Raw genomic sequence first — 16,236 nt, forward strand, 5'->3', positions numbered from 1 at the left:
TAGATGGAACATTCATGAGGAAAGAACAATATGTTGAAATACTGGACAAAACCTTACGACATCACACAGGAAATGAAAGCTCGGACACGCTTGGGTCTTCTTAATAAATAATGACTCTCCCACAAAATTAATTACAAAAGTGGTTTAAGGATAATCAAGTCAGTGTTTTGGTGGGGCCAAATAAAACCCTGATTTCAAGAGCATAGACGATTTGTGGGCAGATCTGAAAAGGTGTGTGCTATGGAGGCGGCCCACACACCTGATTTAGTTACACCAGTTCTGTCAGGAGGAATAAGCCAAAATTTGATGAAACTGTTAGATATCAGATTTGTTTATAAGAGATAACAAGAAAAGTCAATGTGTAGTCGGTAACTGGGTGAAGTGAAAATGGTTTATCATTCACTCTGCATGTCTTGCAGATAACAGCAGATAAATTGTTTGGTTTGAGCTTGATTTAGCGCATCTCTTGCTCAGAAAAGTGTTGGAGGATACTGAAATCTGTTAGATAGTAATGAAAAATCTGGATCTGAACATATTTACTGCTTGTGGGATGGGTGTCCTTATATGGGGTGTTTTCTGTAGCTGCTGCTAAATAGCCATACATTTTTACTTATTTCTGTACAGACAATTATGATTAAATCCAATGTAGAAAATTCTCAACGAGCTCCCCATATTTCAAAGTGCAGTCCGAGAATACTGCAGCTTCACCTTGAAATGCCTCAGGCGTTTCTGTTGTGAACTCACGTCGACTCTTAGTGGTTGAAGCTGGAACTGCAACAGGTGGTTGAAAAAAAAGAAAGACAACCTCACAAATTGATGCTCACTACTGTTCATTATACAGAGAACGTAGTGGGGGGAAATAACATTAAAGAGAAAATATAGGAAAGTAAAAAAAAAAAAAAAATCAGATTTCTAAGAAGTCGGTCTGAACACAAAATATATTTTGTTAAAAGTGTAGGAAAAGAGACATCCGCTTAAAACATTTATTTCTCATTCTGTTTAGCACAATATTTTGATTGACTTGTTGTGAGGAAAAAGGGGTTTTTAATATCACACCGAAGCCTGTAAAATATAAATTGTGAAATGTTCTGAGACATTCTCTGTGAGGTGGAAATGCCCCAGAGGTGTGATGGTTGGGCGCTTGGAGAGGAAACACTGTCCCATAAAGAGTCTGATCGCAGCGCACAGATGCAGGTCCCTCTCTCTTCCAGTCCCCCCTCCCTCCACGACGCCCTGTCTTCCTCTCTCCCTCTGCCCTGCGCTAAAAAGGATAAGCTCGTCCCTTTTTCCCTCCTCACCGTGATTGGACGAGGCCACGTCTTAGGAAAGGCATCAAACTATTTAAATAACACTTTGTGCTCCCTCGGCTTAAAAAGGGAGTTTTTTAGCAGTGGATACCAGACGTTTTCAATGAGGGAAAGAGGAAAAAGACAAGCAAGAGTGTATTATCCCCCTTTTCATTGTGGATTTTTTTTTAACTTTTTAAATAAGGACTTTGGAATTATTGCTCGTTTTTTTTCTCCCCCATACAATTTCAAGGGATTTTAAAGTTTTGCAAAGTTTCTTTATTAAAACGAGCAGGTGAGTGGGAAATATTTCACTTTGAGCTGTGAGTTTTGCTCATATTTTCTACCTGTTGCAACCAAGAGTGAAGCCCTAAATTATTGGATATTTCAATTTGTTTGCGGCAGCAGGTTCGTGCTGCACCATGAAGGTGACAGGGATATTTTTGCTGTTGCTGCTTTGGACCTGTGAGAGTGCAAGAGTCGCAGGTGAGTCTGAATCATTTAGATGTTAGAGTATTCCCTTTACCCCCCAATACTTCCAAAATCAAACTGAAATTAGAATTGAAAGAAAAAAGTGTGCAGTTCTTTAAAACAATAAATATCTAGTAACCCTGCAGACAAAGGCTGACTGCTCTTTTTTCACCCGCAGAGAGTCGAGACGACAATAGTGTGTTTGATTTGTTTGAGCTCATCCGAGTCCCCAGTAAGAACCATGGGGTCAGCCTGGCGAAAGGAGACGACCCGTACAGCCCCGCCTACAAGATCATCGACCCGGACCTCATCCCCCCGGTCCCCGAGAGCGCCTTCAGGGACCTGATCGACTCAGTCCACGCCGAGAGGGGCTTCCTACTTCTGCTCAACTTCAAGCAGTTCAAACGCACCAGGGGCAGCATCCTGACCGTGGAGAAGCGCGACGGCTCCGGAACTGTCTTCGAGATCGTCTCCAACGGCAAGGCGAACACCCTGGACATCCTTTACTCCACGGAGAACAAGCAGCAGGTGGTTTCCATCGAGGAGGTGGATCTAGCAACGGGTCACTGGAAGAACATCACGTTGTTCGTCCAGGAGGACCGCGCGCAGCTGTTCGCCGGATGCGAGGAGGTGAACACTGCCGAGCTGGATGCGCCCATCCAGAACATCCTGACGCACGGCATCCCGGCCGGCGCGCAGTTGCGGGTCGGCAAGGGGGTGGTGAACGGCAGGTTCATGGTGAGATTACTGAGCACTGTAGGCAGAGGATTGAGTTCTTACTCTGAAAGGCCTTGTGTTTTAAGGTTTTTAGAGAAATAAATGGCTGAAACATTGGATTTGTGCGCAATAGCGCACTCAAGTCAGGAGTAACTGGCTGATAATTAAGAACGTTCATAAAATCTGCAGCAATGATAACCATTTTTCCTTTTCTGACTGTGATTAAACGAAACATTGATGCTTGCAGGGGGTGCTGCAAAACGTGCGGTTTGTGTTCGGAACAACGCTGGACGCGATTCTGCGCAACAAAGGATGCCAGAGCTGTAAGTAATCGTGACCAAGAGAAGCCCATGGTGCTTAATTATCTGCGTCAGGCAGTGCCAACACAAAGCAAGCTGCTGTCAGTGGGTTGTTGTTTTATTTGTAATTTACATGCTCATTTATTTCTAAAAGCTCAGAAGTGGTTAATTTGTCTCTGAGGAATGTCAGGGTACAAATCTCTCTGAGTGCTGTGGTCTGTGTTCTGATATATTACCTTATTGCATTTTACATTCATTTAAAAATGGGGCTAGATGTGTCATTAAGTAAGCATGCACATAAGGATAAGTGAGATTCTTAGCTGTGACATTTAAGACGGTGTGACTTGATGCCTTTCAGCTTCTCCAAGTGACACAATGATTGTGACCAATCTGAACGGCTCCTCTGCCATCAGAACAGAGTACACTGGACACAAGACTAAAGGTAAACACTGCAGAACGGTACCAACATTTAGACTTCATCACGTTTTTACTCAAATCTCAAAAAAGTGACTAGGAATGAACAGGTATGAGATTCTCACAGTAACTGTATTTACAGAATGACGTGAAACTAAAATGTTTAACATGATCTGACTGATCTCCAACCAACAGCTATCCTCGCTGCTAGCACGACATATCATATTAATTGTTGAGGTTATGATAGAGTTATATAACTTTTTTATCGTTCTGGTTTTTGAGTAACAAAAGTATAACAAGCTTATATTAGCTGGTTAGTTATGAACCACTGGTAGCAAGAAGTTAGTCAACTACAATTTTAAAACAAATTTACCTAGCTTTCACATATCCATCCTTGTTTTCCCTGACTGGGAATATTTCCACATAACTAAATTTGCCTTAAATCTAAGCAAGAAAAGGTTTAGTAGCGTGCCTACAGCCAGCTGACCAGAAGTGTGCAGCAACATGTGGGGGAGGAGTGGTATTGTGGTACTTTACATTCCATAAAGATGGAAATGAATACCTTTTGCAGTTTTAAAACAGTATCTTAAAAAAGACATTGGTATGCCTTAATACCTTTAACCAACCCATATCTACAGCATATTTGCCTAAACTCTGACTTTTCCTCTTAAGACCTGCAGATGGTCTGTGGCTTCTCCTGTGAGGATCTTATCAGCATGTTCAAGGAGCTGAAAGGCCTCGGTGTTGTGGTCAAGGAGCTGTCCAATGAGCTCCACCAGTTGGTAAGAAAACATTCTTTGATCTTTACACACAAAAAATTTAATCCATTACAAATTGAGTAACTTTAAGAAAGACAAAACGGCGATTTTAGACACATGGTGTGACATTAATCATTCATTTTGTTAGTTAATTAATTACCTGTGTCATTGTTGGGCCATGTATATAAATTACAGTATCATCTGCCAATAGTTTGAACATATAGATGGTAGATTATTATTGTAAAGCAGAAACAACTTTCTACAGATGTTCCACAGTTTTAGGTCTGTAAGGGTTTGCATATTTCAGAATACTGTTTCTCTCTGCTAGATTTGATTTAGTCTCTATAAATGAAACATCACTAATTACCTACCCTCACCATGCTCTTAATTCTCTGCATCTCTCTCCTTATGACAACATTTCAAACATCATGACATCAGCCTGTTTTTCTCCTTTCTGACAACCCCAGACGAACGAGAACAAGCTCCTCAGAAAACACATTGACATCCACGGTGGCGACTGCATCCACAATGGCATTTTACGCAAGAACAAAGACGAGTGGACTGTCGATGACTGTACCGAGTGTACTTGTCAGGTAACACGCTTCCCCGATGACCTACCATTTGTGTCTGCTGCATCTTAAGTAGTCACACACAATATGAAGAGATTGCATCTTGATAAATACTCTTGTATTAAGACTGTACGGCTGCTCAGGTCGGTAATTAGTACTTTGTTGGCTTGGCAGAAGATCGACAGCCTTTAATGTTGTAATGACAGGTCTTTTGTCAGATGTTTAGCATGAGTGTGGCCATTAGGGACTTAGTGATGTCCATAATTAGGAACAAGACTTGGCTCTGTCAAAGCAGGAATGCTTGGCAGGAATAATGTGGATAATTCAACAGTGGACTTAATATCCAGTTTTTACCTCCTGCATCGCTATATTTCCTCATTGTTTCCCATCAATAATCAAATCCAGGAGGGCAAGCATTAGTGCAGTTGTGATCCCAGAGTCAACGATAGTGCATTCATACAGGTATTGCTGGAAGGGAATATTTAGCTGTTTCCCAACAACAACTAAATCCCAACTAAAGATCCCAAGATCTTTAAAACACCAGTGTGAGACTGATATTTCTTTCTTTCTTTTTTAGGATATTGGCATTTTGCCAATCCTCCCCTGACCCAGAGGGCAGGTGGTTGTCTGTAGGGGGTATTCATTCTCTGCCAGAGCCCTGTTTTTAACTTTTCTGGCACGGTTAACTTGTTTTCAGGATGTAATATGTTAGTTGCACAAACAAGCATGCAAATTGATTTGAATAGTTTTAGAAAACATAGTGTGGGTGAAAAGATGCATTAATTTTTATAGTTCAAGGTTTAAGGTATTGTTATCTTCCCCAGTGGGCACTAACCTTTACAATACAATAAAAAAAATGTTTTGACAAAAAGTCATATGTAGCAGAGCCAATTAGTTGTTTTGATATTGAAACAACAATCATGACCCTGAAGACCCTTGTTACTGTCAATCAGCCTGTTATAGTGGTTTAATGCCAGAATCTTCAGCAAATTTTATGATGTGGCTCCTGTCATGTCAAGTTTAGTTATTTGTATTGCACATTTCAGCAGCAAGGCAGTTCAAAGTGCTTTACATCATGAAAACATAAGAACATCATAAACTCATCAAAACTGTCGCTGGTTGTGAGACCAGTAACAAACATTAAATTGCATCAAGTGAAAAAATTAAGCATCAAATATGTTGGTCAACGGTTATATGACAATATGTTCGTCATGATGGCTTTGATAATCAGCAGTGTTTAAGACGTATAAATAGGGCTGGACGATATAGAAAAAAAGCATGTAGATAAAATAATTATCGATGTCGATAATTATCAACAAATTAAAAACATATATTTTAAGTGCAGGCCTGGCCATTTTATATTGTTGCTTAACAACCTATTTTTAGATACAGACATACAAACACTGAATTCAAACTCAACCCGTTACTCAACTAGTTTTTACCAAAACTGCAAGTTCTTAAACGTGAACTCTTTGAAGGGGGCGGAGCTTGGTTCCTGTGTCTGCGTTGTGATTGGTTGGGAGGATGTAATGACTGTAGTTTTAACCTACATGATAGGCTAGAATGCAAAAGGAAGGAAAACTGTTATTCAGTTTTTTCTATCATCGATATACGTCTATCGATGTATATCATTATTGAATTATCATCCAGCCCTACGTTTAAAAGTTTCTCAACTCTTAATCCCAAAATTGGAAATGAGAATTAGAAGCAGCTGGAATCAAATTCCATTCGAACGTATGCTTGATATTTTATCCAATTACTGATCAGAAGGTTTTCTTTGTCCAGAACTCTGCCACCGTGTGCCGCAAGATCTCCTGCCCTTTGATTCCCTGTGCCAATGCCACTGTTCCCGACGGGGAGTGCTGTCCACGTTGTGGAACACGTAAGAAGATATGCTTTCTGCTCATCATTATATTTACAATCACTAATTATTGATCAATTGAAGATTGCTGTGCATGTACGACAATGCAGTATGTGATGTGATAGTGCGGACAAATGCACACTATTTGCTTTTATTTATACAATTCAGCTAACACATTGAAACACTGCCCCATTCTCCGAAAGACCCATTTGTGTTTGGTTTACCATACTCGAAACAAAGCCAGAACAAAATCCCCTGGATGCAACGCTTTCTAGTCAACAGAAGGTTTGCTAATTTTAAAGCAAAATTGACTGAAATAAAACCAGGTGTGGTGAAAAACAGATTTAATGTGGTTTGGTACTTTGAGATTTGAAAAATGTTTAATCCTTATGGGAAAAAAAATGATATAGGTGAAAGGTGAGCTGAAAAAAAATTCTTCCCACCCTAACTATCATCACCAATTTATTACATTCAATAAATACATTGTTCAATATGCCAGTCATGTCATCCTGACTATGCAGTGAACCTTTATGTTTCCCTGGCTCATATCAAAGTGTTAGTCCTCTGCCTTAGCTCTAAACAGAGGAACTTTTCTGCATCTAAGTCCTAACTAAATCCTCTCTATTAACCCTTCACTTGAGGAGCTTTCCCTCTTTGTTTATGCCCAGGGGTGTTTAAAAAGGGTTTGCTGCATCTCTGGAAAAGCACTTTGTTTCGCTCTTTTTCATATTCTCTCCCTCTCCCCCTTGCGCAGCGAGTGACTATGCTGAGGACGGCTGGTCGCCCTGGTCTGAATGGACTCATTGTTCTGTGTCGTGTGGGCGGGGCATCCAGCAGCGCGGGCGCTCTTGCGACCGTATCAATAATGTCTGCGAGGGCACCTCGGTGCAAACCCGCGACTGCTATCTCCAGGAGTGTGACAAGCGCTGTGAGTGACAAAACGGCGCCAACTACAGTATTGTCACATCATTCGCAATCCTTTTTCTTTCATCTGCAAAACGTAATTTGTTTTAGTTATTGATCCGTTACTTTCTGCTTATTGACCTCCGGCCTCTTTTTTTTTTTTTTTTTTTTTTTACGATCTTCAGTCAAGCAGGACGGAAACTGGAGTCACTGGTCACCCTGGTCGTCGTGCTCCGTCACCTGCGGCGCTGGTGTCATCACTCGTATCCGCCTCTGCAACTCCCCCACCCCCCAGCTGGGAGGCAGGGATTGTGTGGGAGAGGGCCGACAAACTGAAAAGTGCGAGAAGTCGCCATGTCCCAGTGAGTTTAACTGCTTGCGTCGACTTGGTGCTTCCATTCTCATTTTCTGCAGCAAGGGCAGAAATGGATCATGATTTCTTCTCTCCAGTTAATGGGAACTGGGGACCCTGGTCACCTTGGGGTACGTGCACCCTCACCTGTGGTGGGGGAGTTCAAACTCGTAAGCGTCTTTGCACGGACCCCGCCCCGCAGCATGGGGGCAAAGAGTGTGTTGGGGATGCAATAGACAGACAGATGTGCAACAAGAAAGCTTGCCCAATAGGTGAGTCATTTTAATCATTGCCAACCCACTGTAGGTTGTTTGAGTTTTTATGTCTCACTTAAGCATCTTTAGGATTAAAAAACAGATCATCGTAATGAGATTGCACTGTTTTCAGATGGGTGCTTGTCCAGCCCTTGCTTTTCTGGAGCCAAGTGCACTAGTTTCCCAGATGGTTCCTGGAAGTGCGGAAAATGCCCAGTTGGATACACAGGCAATGGCATAAAGTGTAAAGACGTTGATGAGGTATGAATTCCTAATTATAGGAGCAAAATTCCTCTAAATTTCTTGTTTAATAATAAGGCTTTTTTTTAATCCACAAAAACAGTGCAAGGAGGTTCCAGATGCTTGCTTTGAGTTCAATGGTGTGCACCGCTGTGAGAACACAGAGCCAGGCTACAACTGTCTGCCCTGCCCTCCTCGCTACTCAGGACCCCAACCGTTTGGCAAAGGTGTGGAGCAAGCTGCCGCCAACAAACAGGCAAGTGCAGACCTGCCTTTCCTGTCAAAGAAAGGATCAGAGATAGTCCAAAATATTTATATACCTGTATAAACTGTTTCCATTTGTTTTAATTTATGTCTTTTTCAGTAAATCTGCTGTCACACAGTTTACTTTTCCCCATGTACAATAGCATATCAAAAATTATGTTCCTATCACTTCCAGGAAGTATTGTTTGCACTATGCAAATCAAGGAATGAAGACTACAAAATTCATTCTGCCCTACTGAATCAGGACAGAGTAGCAGGCTTTTGTTTTGACAACCCTGTCACATTCTTTTTTACATTTTAATCACCTAACCATCTGGGGATGGAAGTTCAATAGAGAATCTATGAGTCCCCACCGACGTGTTAAATGCATTATTAGCTGATGTGTTTGGAAAATACGTTGCATTGCCATGCTGCTTTAAACACATTGAACATTTTAATCCCAAATTAAAATTACTCTTCATCAGTAGAGACAGAACATCTGCGTAGTGTACTGTGAAATTAAATTATGATGGGTTATTACTGAAAAATCTGAGTTGCACATGTGTAGTCATATTCAATGCATTAGGGTACTATTGAAAAGCTTTTTAATTTCAGTAGCTAAACTACACATAGACTGATGTTTTCAAGTCTTTAATCCTATTAATTCCAATTATGTTCCACTTACAACTAGCTATTACACCACGTGTATAAAAACATTCAATACAGAAATGTGGGATTAATGAAAAATAGGTTTAATACCTCGTTAAAGGTTGTTTCAGAAATTAGCCTCATTGGAACGCACATTCTATCCATCCATCCATTTTCCATACCGCTTAATCCCTCATGGGGTCGCGGACGCACATTCTAATTTTTCCTAATTATTAATGTATATATTCTTTAGCAGTCAGAAAAATGCCTGAATGCTTGTACTGCAAAATATTCCGATGTTTAAGTAACTCGTGGCAGCCTAAGTGGTGAACAAAATATGTAAATGTGTGACAGGGGTGTGAGGGCAAATTTAATGAATTAGATCTGTACAGAATCAGTCTGTTTACCAGTTCCTTTCGATCCCCAGGTTTGCACACCCCGTAATCCTTGCCTCGACGGAAGCCACGACTGCAACAAATTTGCACGCTGTAACTACCTCGGACACTTTTCCGAACCCATGTTCCGCTGCGAGTGCAAGCCTGGATTTGCTGGCAATGGTCACATTTGTGGGGAGGACACAGATTTGGATGGCTGGCCCAATGCTGACCTGGTCTGTGTGGAGAACGCCACCTACCACTGTAAAAAGGTTGGTTTGGAGTAGCGATAACACTGACAGTATTTAGGTCAAATCACATGTACTGACCATCTAACCATCTGTTGGGACCATTTCTTCTGTCATTCAGGACAACTGCCCCAATCTTCCAAACTCAGGACAGGAAGATTATGATAAGGATGGAATTGGGGACGCATGTGACGACGATGATGACAATGATGGCATTCCTGATGATAGGGTTAGTATCTGTGCTCCGATACCTCATGATCTCCAGCACAAAAGTCTAGGTGGGGCACAGCAGGAAAGCAAATGTTCCTCACTGATTTTTAGCCAAAACCATACATTCCAGAGCTAAGGCTGAAAGCAAAGACACCTGTATTGTCTGACACTAATCCCGACATTAGTGCGGAGCCTGAAAATAAAGCACCTTTTCATCCTGCTCTGCTTGCCCCATGTCAATGGGCAGGTTCAGACAGCAAAAGATAAGCACTGCAACTGAAAACCTGTCATCAGCTCCTCATTTTTTTTTGTCTGTGAAACAGGACAACTGTCCATTCGTGTACAATCCCAGGCAGTACGATTATGACCGTGATGACGTGGGGGACCGCTGTGACAACTGCCCCTACAATAGCAACCCAGACCAGACAGACACAGACAACAACGGCGAGGGAGACGCCTGTGCTGTAGACATCGATGGAGATGGTAGGAATTTACCTTTTGTTTGCATAAAGGTGCTAAAAATATCGTGTCTGTTTACAAACCTTAAGATTTTCTCAACGTTTTTTTTTTTTTTTGCACTTAATTGCCAGGAATACTGAATGAGAAGGACAACTGTCCCTATATATACAACGTTGACCAGAGAGACACAGATCTGGACGGAGTTGGAGACATGTGTGATAACTGTCCTCTGGAACATAATCCCGATCAGGTGTGCGCACACAGACGCACTAAAAACCCTTCCCCATTTCCTTCCGCCTCAGCCACCAACAATAATCCACATTCAGCTCCCCGCCTTTTCTCTCTAGCTCAGCATATATCTGTCTTTCAATTGAGAGAGAGCCTCAGCGATTAGCCCTGTGTGGCTGTCTAAGCTTTATCACGCCATGTAATGGTGGAGCAAATCCTGTATGCAGCTCAAGGGCACATTAGTTCAATAAGGCATGGCGGGAGGGGGATGAGGGGTCTTTTCAATTGGCCCATTGACATTGGCTGGCTAATGTGAGGGAAGAGGCCCTAGGCTGGATATTATGGAGGAATTGGCTGGTCCTGGGGTATTTGCATGCCATGTCAATGCAGCGCAGGCCTGCTCGGTCCACCTGTGCCATGCTACACTGAGAAATAGGAATGTGTTGAACAGCAGGAATTGGGCAGAGGGTTGGGGGAAGGATAGGGTGTGTCAAAGCCTTGGTTTCATTGTCTTTTTAAACAGATTGCATGTTACTTTAAATGGCTTAATGCGTAACACTAATGAATGCAGCTGTTTAATATTTCTGAAAAGGTTTTAAAGTGAGGAATTTTGAGCACAGCAAACCCACTTCAATTCTTAGGTGCTTAAACCCAGCTTAGAAGCACAGAATGCGTAACATGCTTTCTGTCGGAAAAGCAATGGCGTTTTCTCTCAATGTTGCAACAGTGTGGGTTTTTAGAGTCAAAAAGAAACTGAATTTTAAATAAGCCCTCAACAAAAAACACAAAACAGTGAAACTTGTATGTTTTTTTTATTCAATCAAAACCTGTGTTACACTATTATGGATTTTTAAACATTAACTGGTTGTAGGTGGATTCAGATGACGATCGAGTGGGAGACAAGTGTGACAGTAACCAGGACATCGATGAGGATGGACACCAGAACAATCTGGACAATTGCCCATATATCCCCAATGCCAACCAGGCTGATCACGATAAGGATGGCAAGGGAGACGCCTGTGACCATGACGACGACAACGACGGCATCCCCGATGACAAAGACAACTGTAGACTGGCCTTTAACCCTGACCAGCTGGATTCTGACGGTAAGAAACGTCTGAAATACATCCCCATAGTGTGCTAACACACCTTGAGCAATCTTCATTAATACCAAATACACTTTTTGCAGGCGATGGCCGTGGAGACGCTTGCAAAGATGATTTTGATCAAGACAATGTGCCTGATATCTATGACGTGTGTCCTGAGAACTTTGATATCAGTGAAACAGACTTCCGCAAGTTCCAGATGGTTCCCCTGGATCCAAAAGGAACCTCCCAGATTGATCCTAACTGGGTCGTGCGGCATCAAGGCAAAGAGCTGGTTCAGACTGTCAACTGTGATCCTGGCATTGCAGTCGGTATGTTAACTAATGTTTAAATTCATTCAGGTTTACCCACAGTATGGTAAATACTAGTGTTGGGCCGATGCCATTTTTGGCCCCTATACCGATACCCGATATCTGGCTGTGCAGTATTGGCCAATACCATACCGATACCATCTGTTTGAAATCAATGTGTGTGTGTATATATGAAGAACTGCATACTACTTAGGGTAGTAGAACTTTTTATTGCCTACCTGGAATGGGTGACAATAGTTGAATAAACTTTTGGCTCTCAAAGGCCAAAATAGTGCAACATTCGTGAAATTATAACATGTATAATAGTAGTGCAACAGTAAGACAGTAAAATGACATTAATAATTGAATAATCTCTTTTAAACCCTGAGTTTTGGCTCTGAAATGCCAAAATAGTGAAACTTTCATTAACTTATATAACATGTATAATACTAGTTGGGAGAGAGAAGGCTGCGTTCAAGTGACATACAAACATCAAAATGGTATCGGTGCCCTATTTGTTGGTACTCGCCGATACCAATACCACCATTTTAGTGCTGGATCGGGTCCCCATCCGATACTGGTATCGGTATCGGTGCAACACTAGTAAATACATAAAACTTCTGGTAGTAGCTGCCCTATAGTAAAAATTTCAGCTGGTTTAAGCTTTAAAAAGCTAGGCTTTGCAGAGTTAAAGTAATTCGGTTGTACTGATTAGATTTATAATTATTCAGAAAAGCAACAGCATGCAATAGTTTTGCTGTTACGTTTTACTTTATTCCTGTTTTAAATCTTCTTTTGGAAAAAAAACTCTTTTGAAAAAGTCCTCAAGTGATTGCAATGAAGCCTTTTTGCCCCTTTAATCAACCCTTGTTTAATGCACAACTCTAAAATGCACTCTTTCTTCTGCTCGTTTACTTCAACAGGCTACCACGAGTTCAACTCCGTGGACTTCAGTGGGACTTTCTTTATCAACACGGAGAGAGATGACGACTACGCCGGCTTTGTGTTCGGTTACCAGTCCAGTTCCAGGTTCTACGTCGTGATGTGGAAGCAGATCACACAGACCTACTGGTCGAGTAAACCCACCAAGGCCCAGGGCTACTCAGGCCTGTCCATTAAAGTAGTTAACTCCACCACTGGTCCAGGAGAGCACCTCAGAAATGCGCTCTGGCACACAGGCAACACTGCAGGCCAGGTAAGCTAGACTTGTACTACTCGTTGTATTTAGTGTTTTATCTGTCTGATTAAACAGCTGATTCTTATTTCCTGGTTGTTAGGTTCGCACTCTCTGGCATGACCCTAAAAATGTCGGCTGGAAAGACTTCACTGCCTACAGGTGGCATCTGATTCACAGACCAAGAACAGGACTTATTAGGTGGGAATAATACATTTCGAAGGCTATTTTCTTCATGGACTTTGGGTGTTGAAGTTTAGAGTTATGAACTCATTTGTTTTTATTTGCCTTTCCCCAGAGTTGTGATGTATGAGGGTAAGAAGATCATGGCAGATTCTGGTAGCATCTATGACAAGACATATGCAGGTGGAAGGCTGGGTCTTTTTGTCTTCTCACAAGAGATGGTTTATTTCTCAGACCTCAAGTATGAATGCAGAGGTAGGTAACGTTAAATGCAATGTTTACATGTTCTTCAACGCCTCAAATGGTGCGCTTCTTAGATTATATGTTAACTTCCTGTATCATCTCTTATCTTTCACCAGATGTTTAAATCAACAGACAAAATCGCTGAGGAATCCACCTTTTTTTGTAAAGTAAGAACAAATTTTTTCTGCAAAGTCCAGGAGCTGATTTATTTCCGCATTACTTTCTTTTGTGCCACGCACTCTCGGATGGGGCGAAGAGCGTACTGTTAGCCTCAGGGAACTTGAAGTTGGTTTGGGCAAAGCACCAATTAGCCGACTTCCAGTTGAGGATCAAAGCTCATGGAGAGCTGAAAAAACTCTGACTTTGCAAGACGGACACCAACAATGGGAAGGGCTCCTCAGACAAAAAAGTGCACTTCAAAGCATTTAAATTACTCTCCGTTTCTTCATCTTCAGCCTGTGTGCCTTTCTGCCTCACCTTTTGAACATAAAACCCCAAAGAAAGAAAGAAATATGTCTTTTCTTTGACAGACCTCTTCATTGTATGAGTTGTGAATGATACATTTGAAGGTTTAAAGAATGAAAACGGCACAATTTAGGATTTTCTGCTGTTAAGAAGTTGAAGAGGGACGTTATGTTGTGGGAGTATGTGTTTATTCATGTACAGTGTGTGTATGGAAGATTAGCCATGAATGGAAAAAGAAAATCCTTCACCTGTCTACCTAACAATCTCTGTTGAGTAGAGAAATTAAGTTTAGCCTAGTTGTAGTTCACGCAGAAGAACCACAACCTTTGCTGTCTGATTTTTTTTGACTCAGGATAATATGGAAGTAATAGTTTTCCAATATTAAACCAATGAAATAAAAAGAACTTCACCTGGTATCACAAAGCCATGATTCCTTACGAAATTGGCATGTCATACACTTGGTCACCGAAGAGATTTCTTTCCCTTAACTTTTGAGGGTTTCAAAATGAAATTATGTAAATACATCTAGATTATTGACTCTTGCCTACAATGTAGGCAGCAAACAGAAGAAGTACAAAAATAAGTAAAACTCCTAACAACAGTTTCTTTATTCCAGTAACAACTGATACAAACTGCTTTACAAGGTGAATTGGGTATTTCTCACATAGAGCTTTTTTATATGAAGTTGGTGTGATTTTTGTACCTTTTCTCCAGAGAGAGAGATGTAATTTTTAATGTACAATTATTACCTCATTGCTGTTTATAATCTAATAAAACAAAAACAAGGCTTTTTTTCACAATCTTCTGAAATGATGGACATCCTAGTGCTACTCTAGCATAAGTTGTAAATAGTTTTGTATCTAAAAAAACAAAAACAGAATGGAGTTCCCAGGGCAATGATGTACCCCAGCAAAAATGGGAGAATTTTATAAATTTGCTTTGCTACATATTTTCAGTACTGTTTTTAGCAAATAAATTATTGTTCTATTTTAGCTGTTTGTGAAAGTGATTTGTGTGTGCGTGTAGATACATGCTATTTAAATAATTTATCAGGATGTGTCGCCTTGTAAAAGGGCACATGTCTGCCTGTATAAACAGTTTGCACACTGACGCGAGGATGTTTTGTTCTTTACTGTTTTACCTTGTTTTGTTGTGTATCTGTTTCTATCATTTTTTTCTGTAAACATTGTCTTAGTTGTATAAAGCAAAACGCTGTTTTTATTAATTACAAAGTTTTTGTTACCAACTTTTAGAGAATAAATACCTGTTAAAATATATATAAACGTCTTGTTTGTCTGTTTCCTTTGTTAAAAATATTTGCCTTAAAACATTTACATATACCATATAAAGCCAAAGTTCAATGCATTAAATATTCAAGACATCTGCAGTTTATTTGGTCGGGATTAGGTCTGACACACAAATTGAAGGTTTAGATGAAGGTAGTGTTTTAGGTAACTCAGAAAGTCCAACAGGATCTAAACAGTCAAAACACAGGTCAGGTTCTAAAGATACCTCCAACACTGCCTCACTTACTGAGGATAAAGCAATCCTGCTTGGGAGGGTGCTGACAATTTTTTCTTTAATAGAATTCCCAGTCCTCATTTTAGCCTGGAAAATTTATTTTGTGGAGTTTCTCCCGCTGTATTTTTAATCCATCATGATCCAAAGGTGATCGCTTAACCTGTGTCTGAAGGAACAATGCTGCTGCCTCCTGCGATGCAGTAACCTGACTGAGGATCTGTTTGATCTGAGATTAGGCCATTACCCAAACGGAAAGATAGATGTCTGGACTTGATGTCTCTAGAAACCCAGAATTGTTCTTTGGAGTGAAACTGTGTGATTTGGTCCCCAAATCAGTTTTCTTTGTCAGCTGTGGCTGTTGTCTGGTGCTGGTGAAGTTGAATGATTGCAAAAGTTGTTTAGTAGATAAGCCAATATCTTGTTTCCTAGTTCCCCTCTTCTTTCAATTTTAGTTATTAGAATAAATCAAATCTAGGAATTACTTCTAGTAATTCTTAGATGATTAACCCGTAATGTATTTAACGACTAGTACTAGGTGATTGATACTAAATTATGTACTTAACTGAATTGGTTCTCGGGTGTTGTCAGCTTTTATAAAATGTGTCTTCTATAAAACTGTAGTCGTAATCTCTGTGTTCATTTAAAATAAAGTCTGAATCCTTAGACATGTACAAAGATCCAAGATATCCAAGACATTAGTCATCAATTGGGCACAGGCCT

The 16,236-nt window shown here is 40.8% G+C and overlaps 1 protein-coding gene across 3 annotated transcripts; it reads left to right on the top strand.

The window, feature by feature from the left end:
• Positions 1–1,358: 1,358 nt before the first annotated feature.
• On the top strand, positions 1,359–15,272 carry thbs1b (thrombospondin 1b). 3 transcript variants are annotated; one of them, XM_012877116.3, is made up of 23 exons: positions 1,361–1,581; positions 1,692–1,772; positions 1,936–2,495; positions 2,722–2,797; positions 3,132–3,215; positions 3,860–3,969; positions 4,413–4,538; positions 6,300–6,396; positions 7,130–7,303; positions 7,464–7,640; positions 7,729–7,902; positions 8,018–8,145; positions 8,228–8,380; positions 9,443–9,661; positions 9,759–9,866; positions 10,171–10,330; positions 10,438–10,556; positions 11,406–11,640; positions 11,724–11,951; positions 12,854–13,125; positions 13,208–13,305; positions 13,403–13,542; positions 13,647–15,272. In XM_012877116.3, the coding sequence occupies exons 2-23, from the start codon at positions 1,709–1,711 to the stop codon at positions 13,652–13,654; spliced, it is 3,510 nt and encodes a 1,169-aa protein (XP_012732570.2). In that variant the 5' UTR covers positions 1,361–1,581; positions 1,692–1,708; the 3' UTR covers positions 13,655–15,272. The 3 variants fall into 3 exon arrangements, with proteins under 3 accessions (XP_036003148.1, XP_012732570.2, XP_012732578.2); XM_012877124.3 differs by having other exon boundaries at positions 1,695–1,772; XM_036147255.1 differs by lacking the exon at positions 13,647–15,272 and having other exon boundaries at positions 1,359–1,581; positions 13,403–13,550.
• The last annotated feature ends 964 nt before the right edge of the window (positions 15,273–16,236 follow it).

The sequence above is a fragment of the Fundulus heteroclitus genome, chromosome 15, assembly GCF_011125445.2.
Source record: "Fundulus heteroclitus isolate FHET01 chromosome 15, MU-UCD_Fhet_4.1, whole genome shotgun sequence".
Classification (NCBI taxonomy): Eukaryota; Metazoa; Chordata; class Actinopteri; order Cyprinodontiformes; family Fundulidae; genus Fundulus; species Fundulus heteroclitus.

Coding starts and splice junctions, on each gene's coding strand:
- thbs1b (XM_036147255.1), top strand. CDS start 1,709: ATGAAGGTGACAGGGATATTTTTGCTGTTGCTGCTTTGGACCTGTGAG. Junction 7,903..8,017: donor CAAGAAAGCTTGCCCAATAG/GTGAGTCATTTT, acceptor CACTGTTTTCAG/ATGGGTGCTTGTCCAGCCCT. Junction 9,662..9,758: donor CCACCTACCACTGTAAAAAG/GTTGGTTTGGAG, acceptor TCTGTCATTCAG/GACAACTGCCCCAATCTTCC.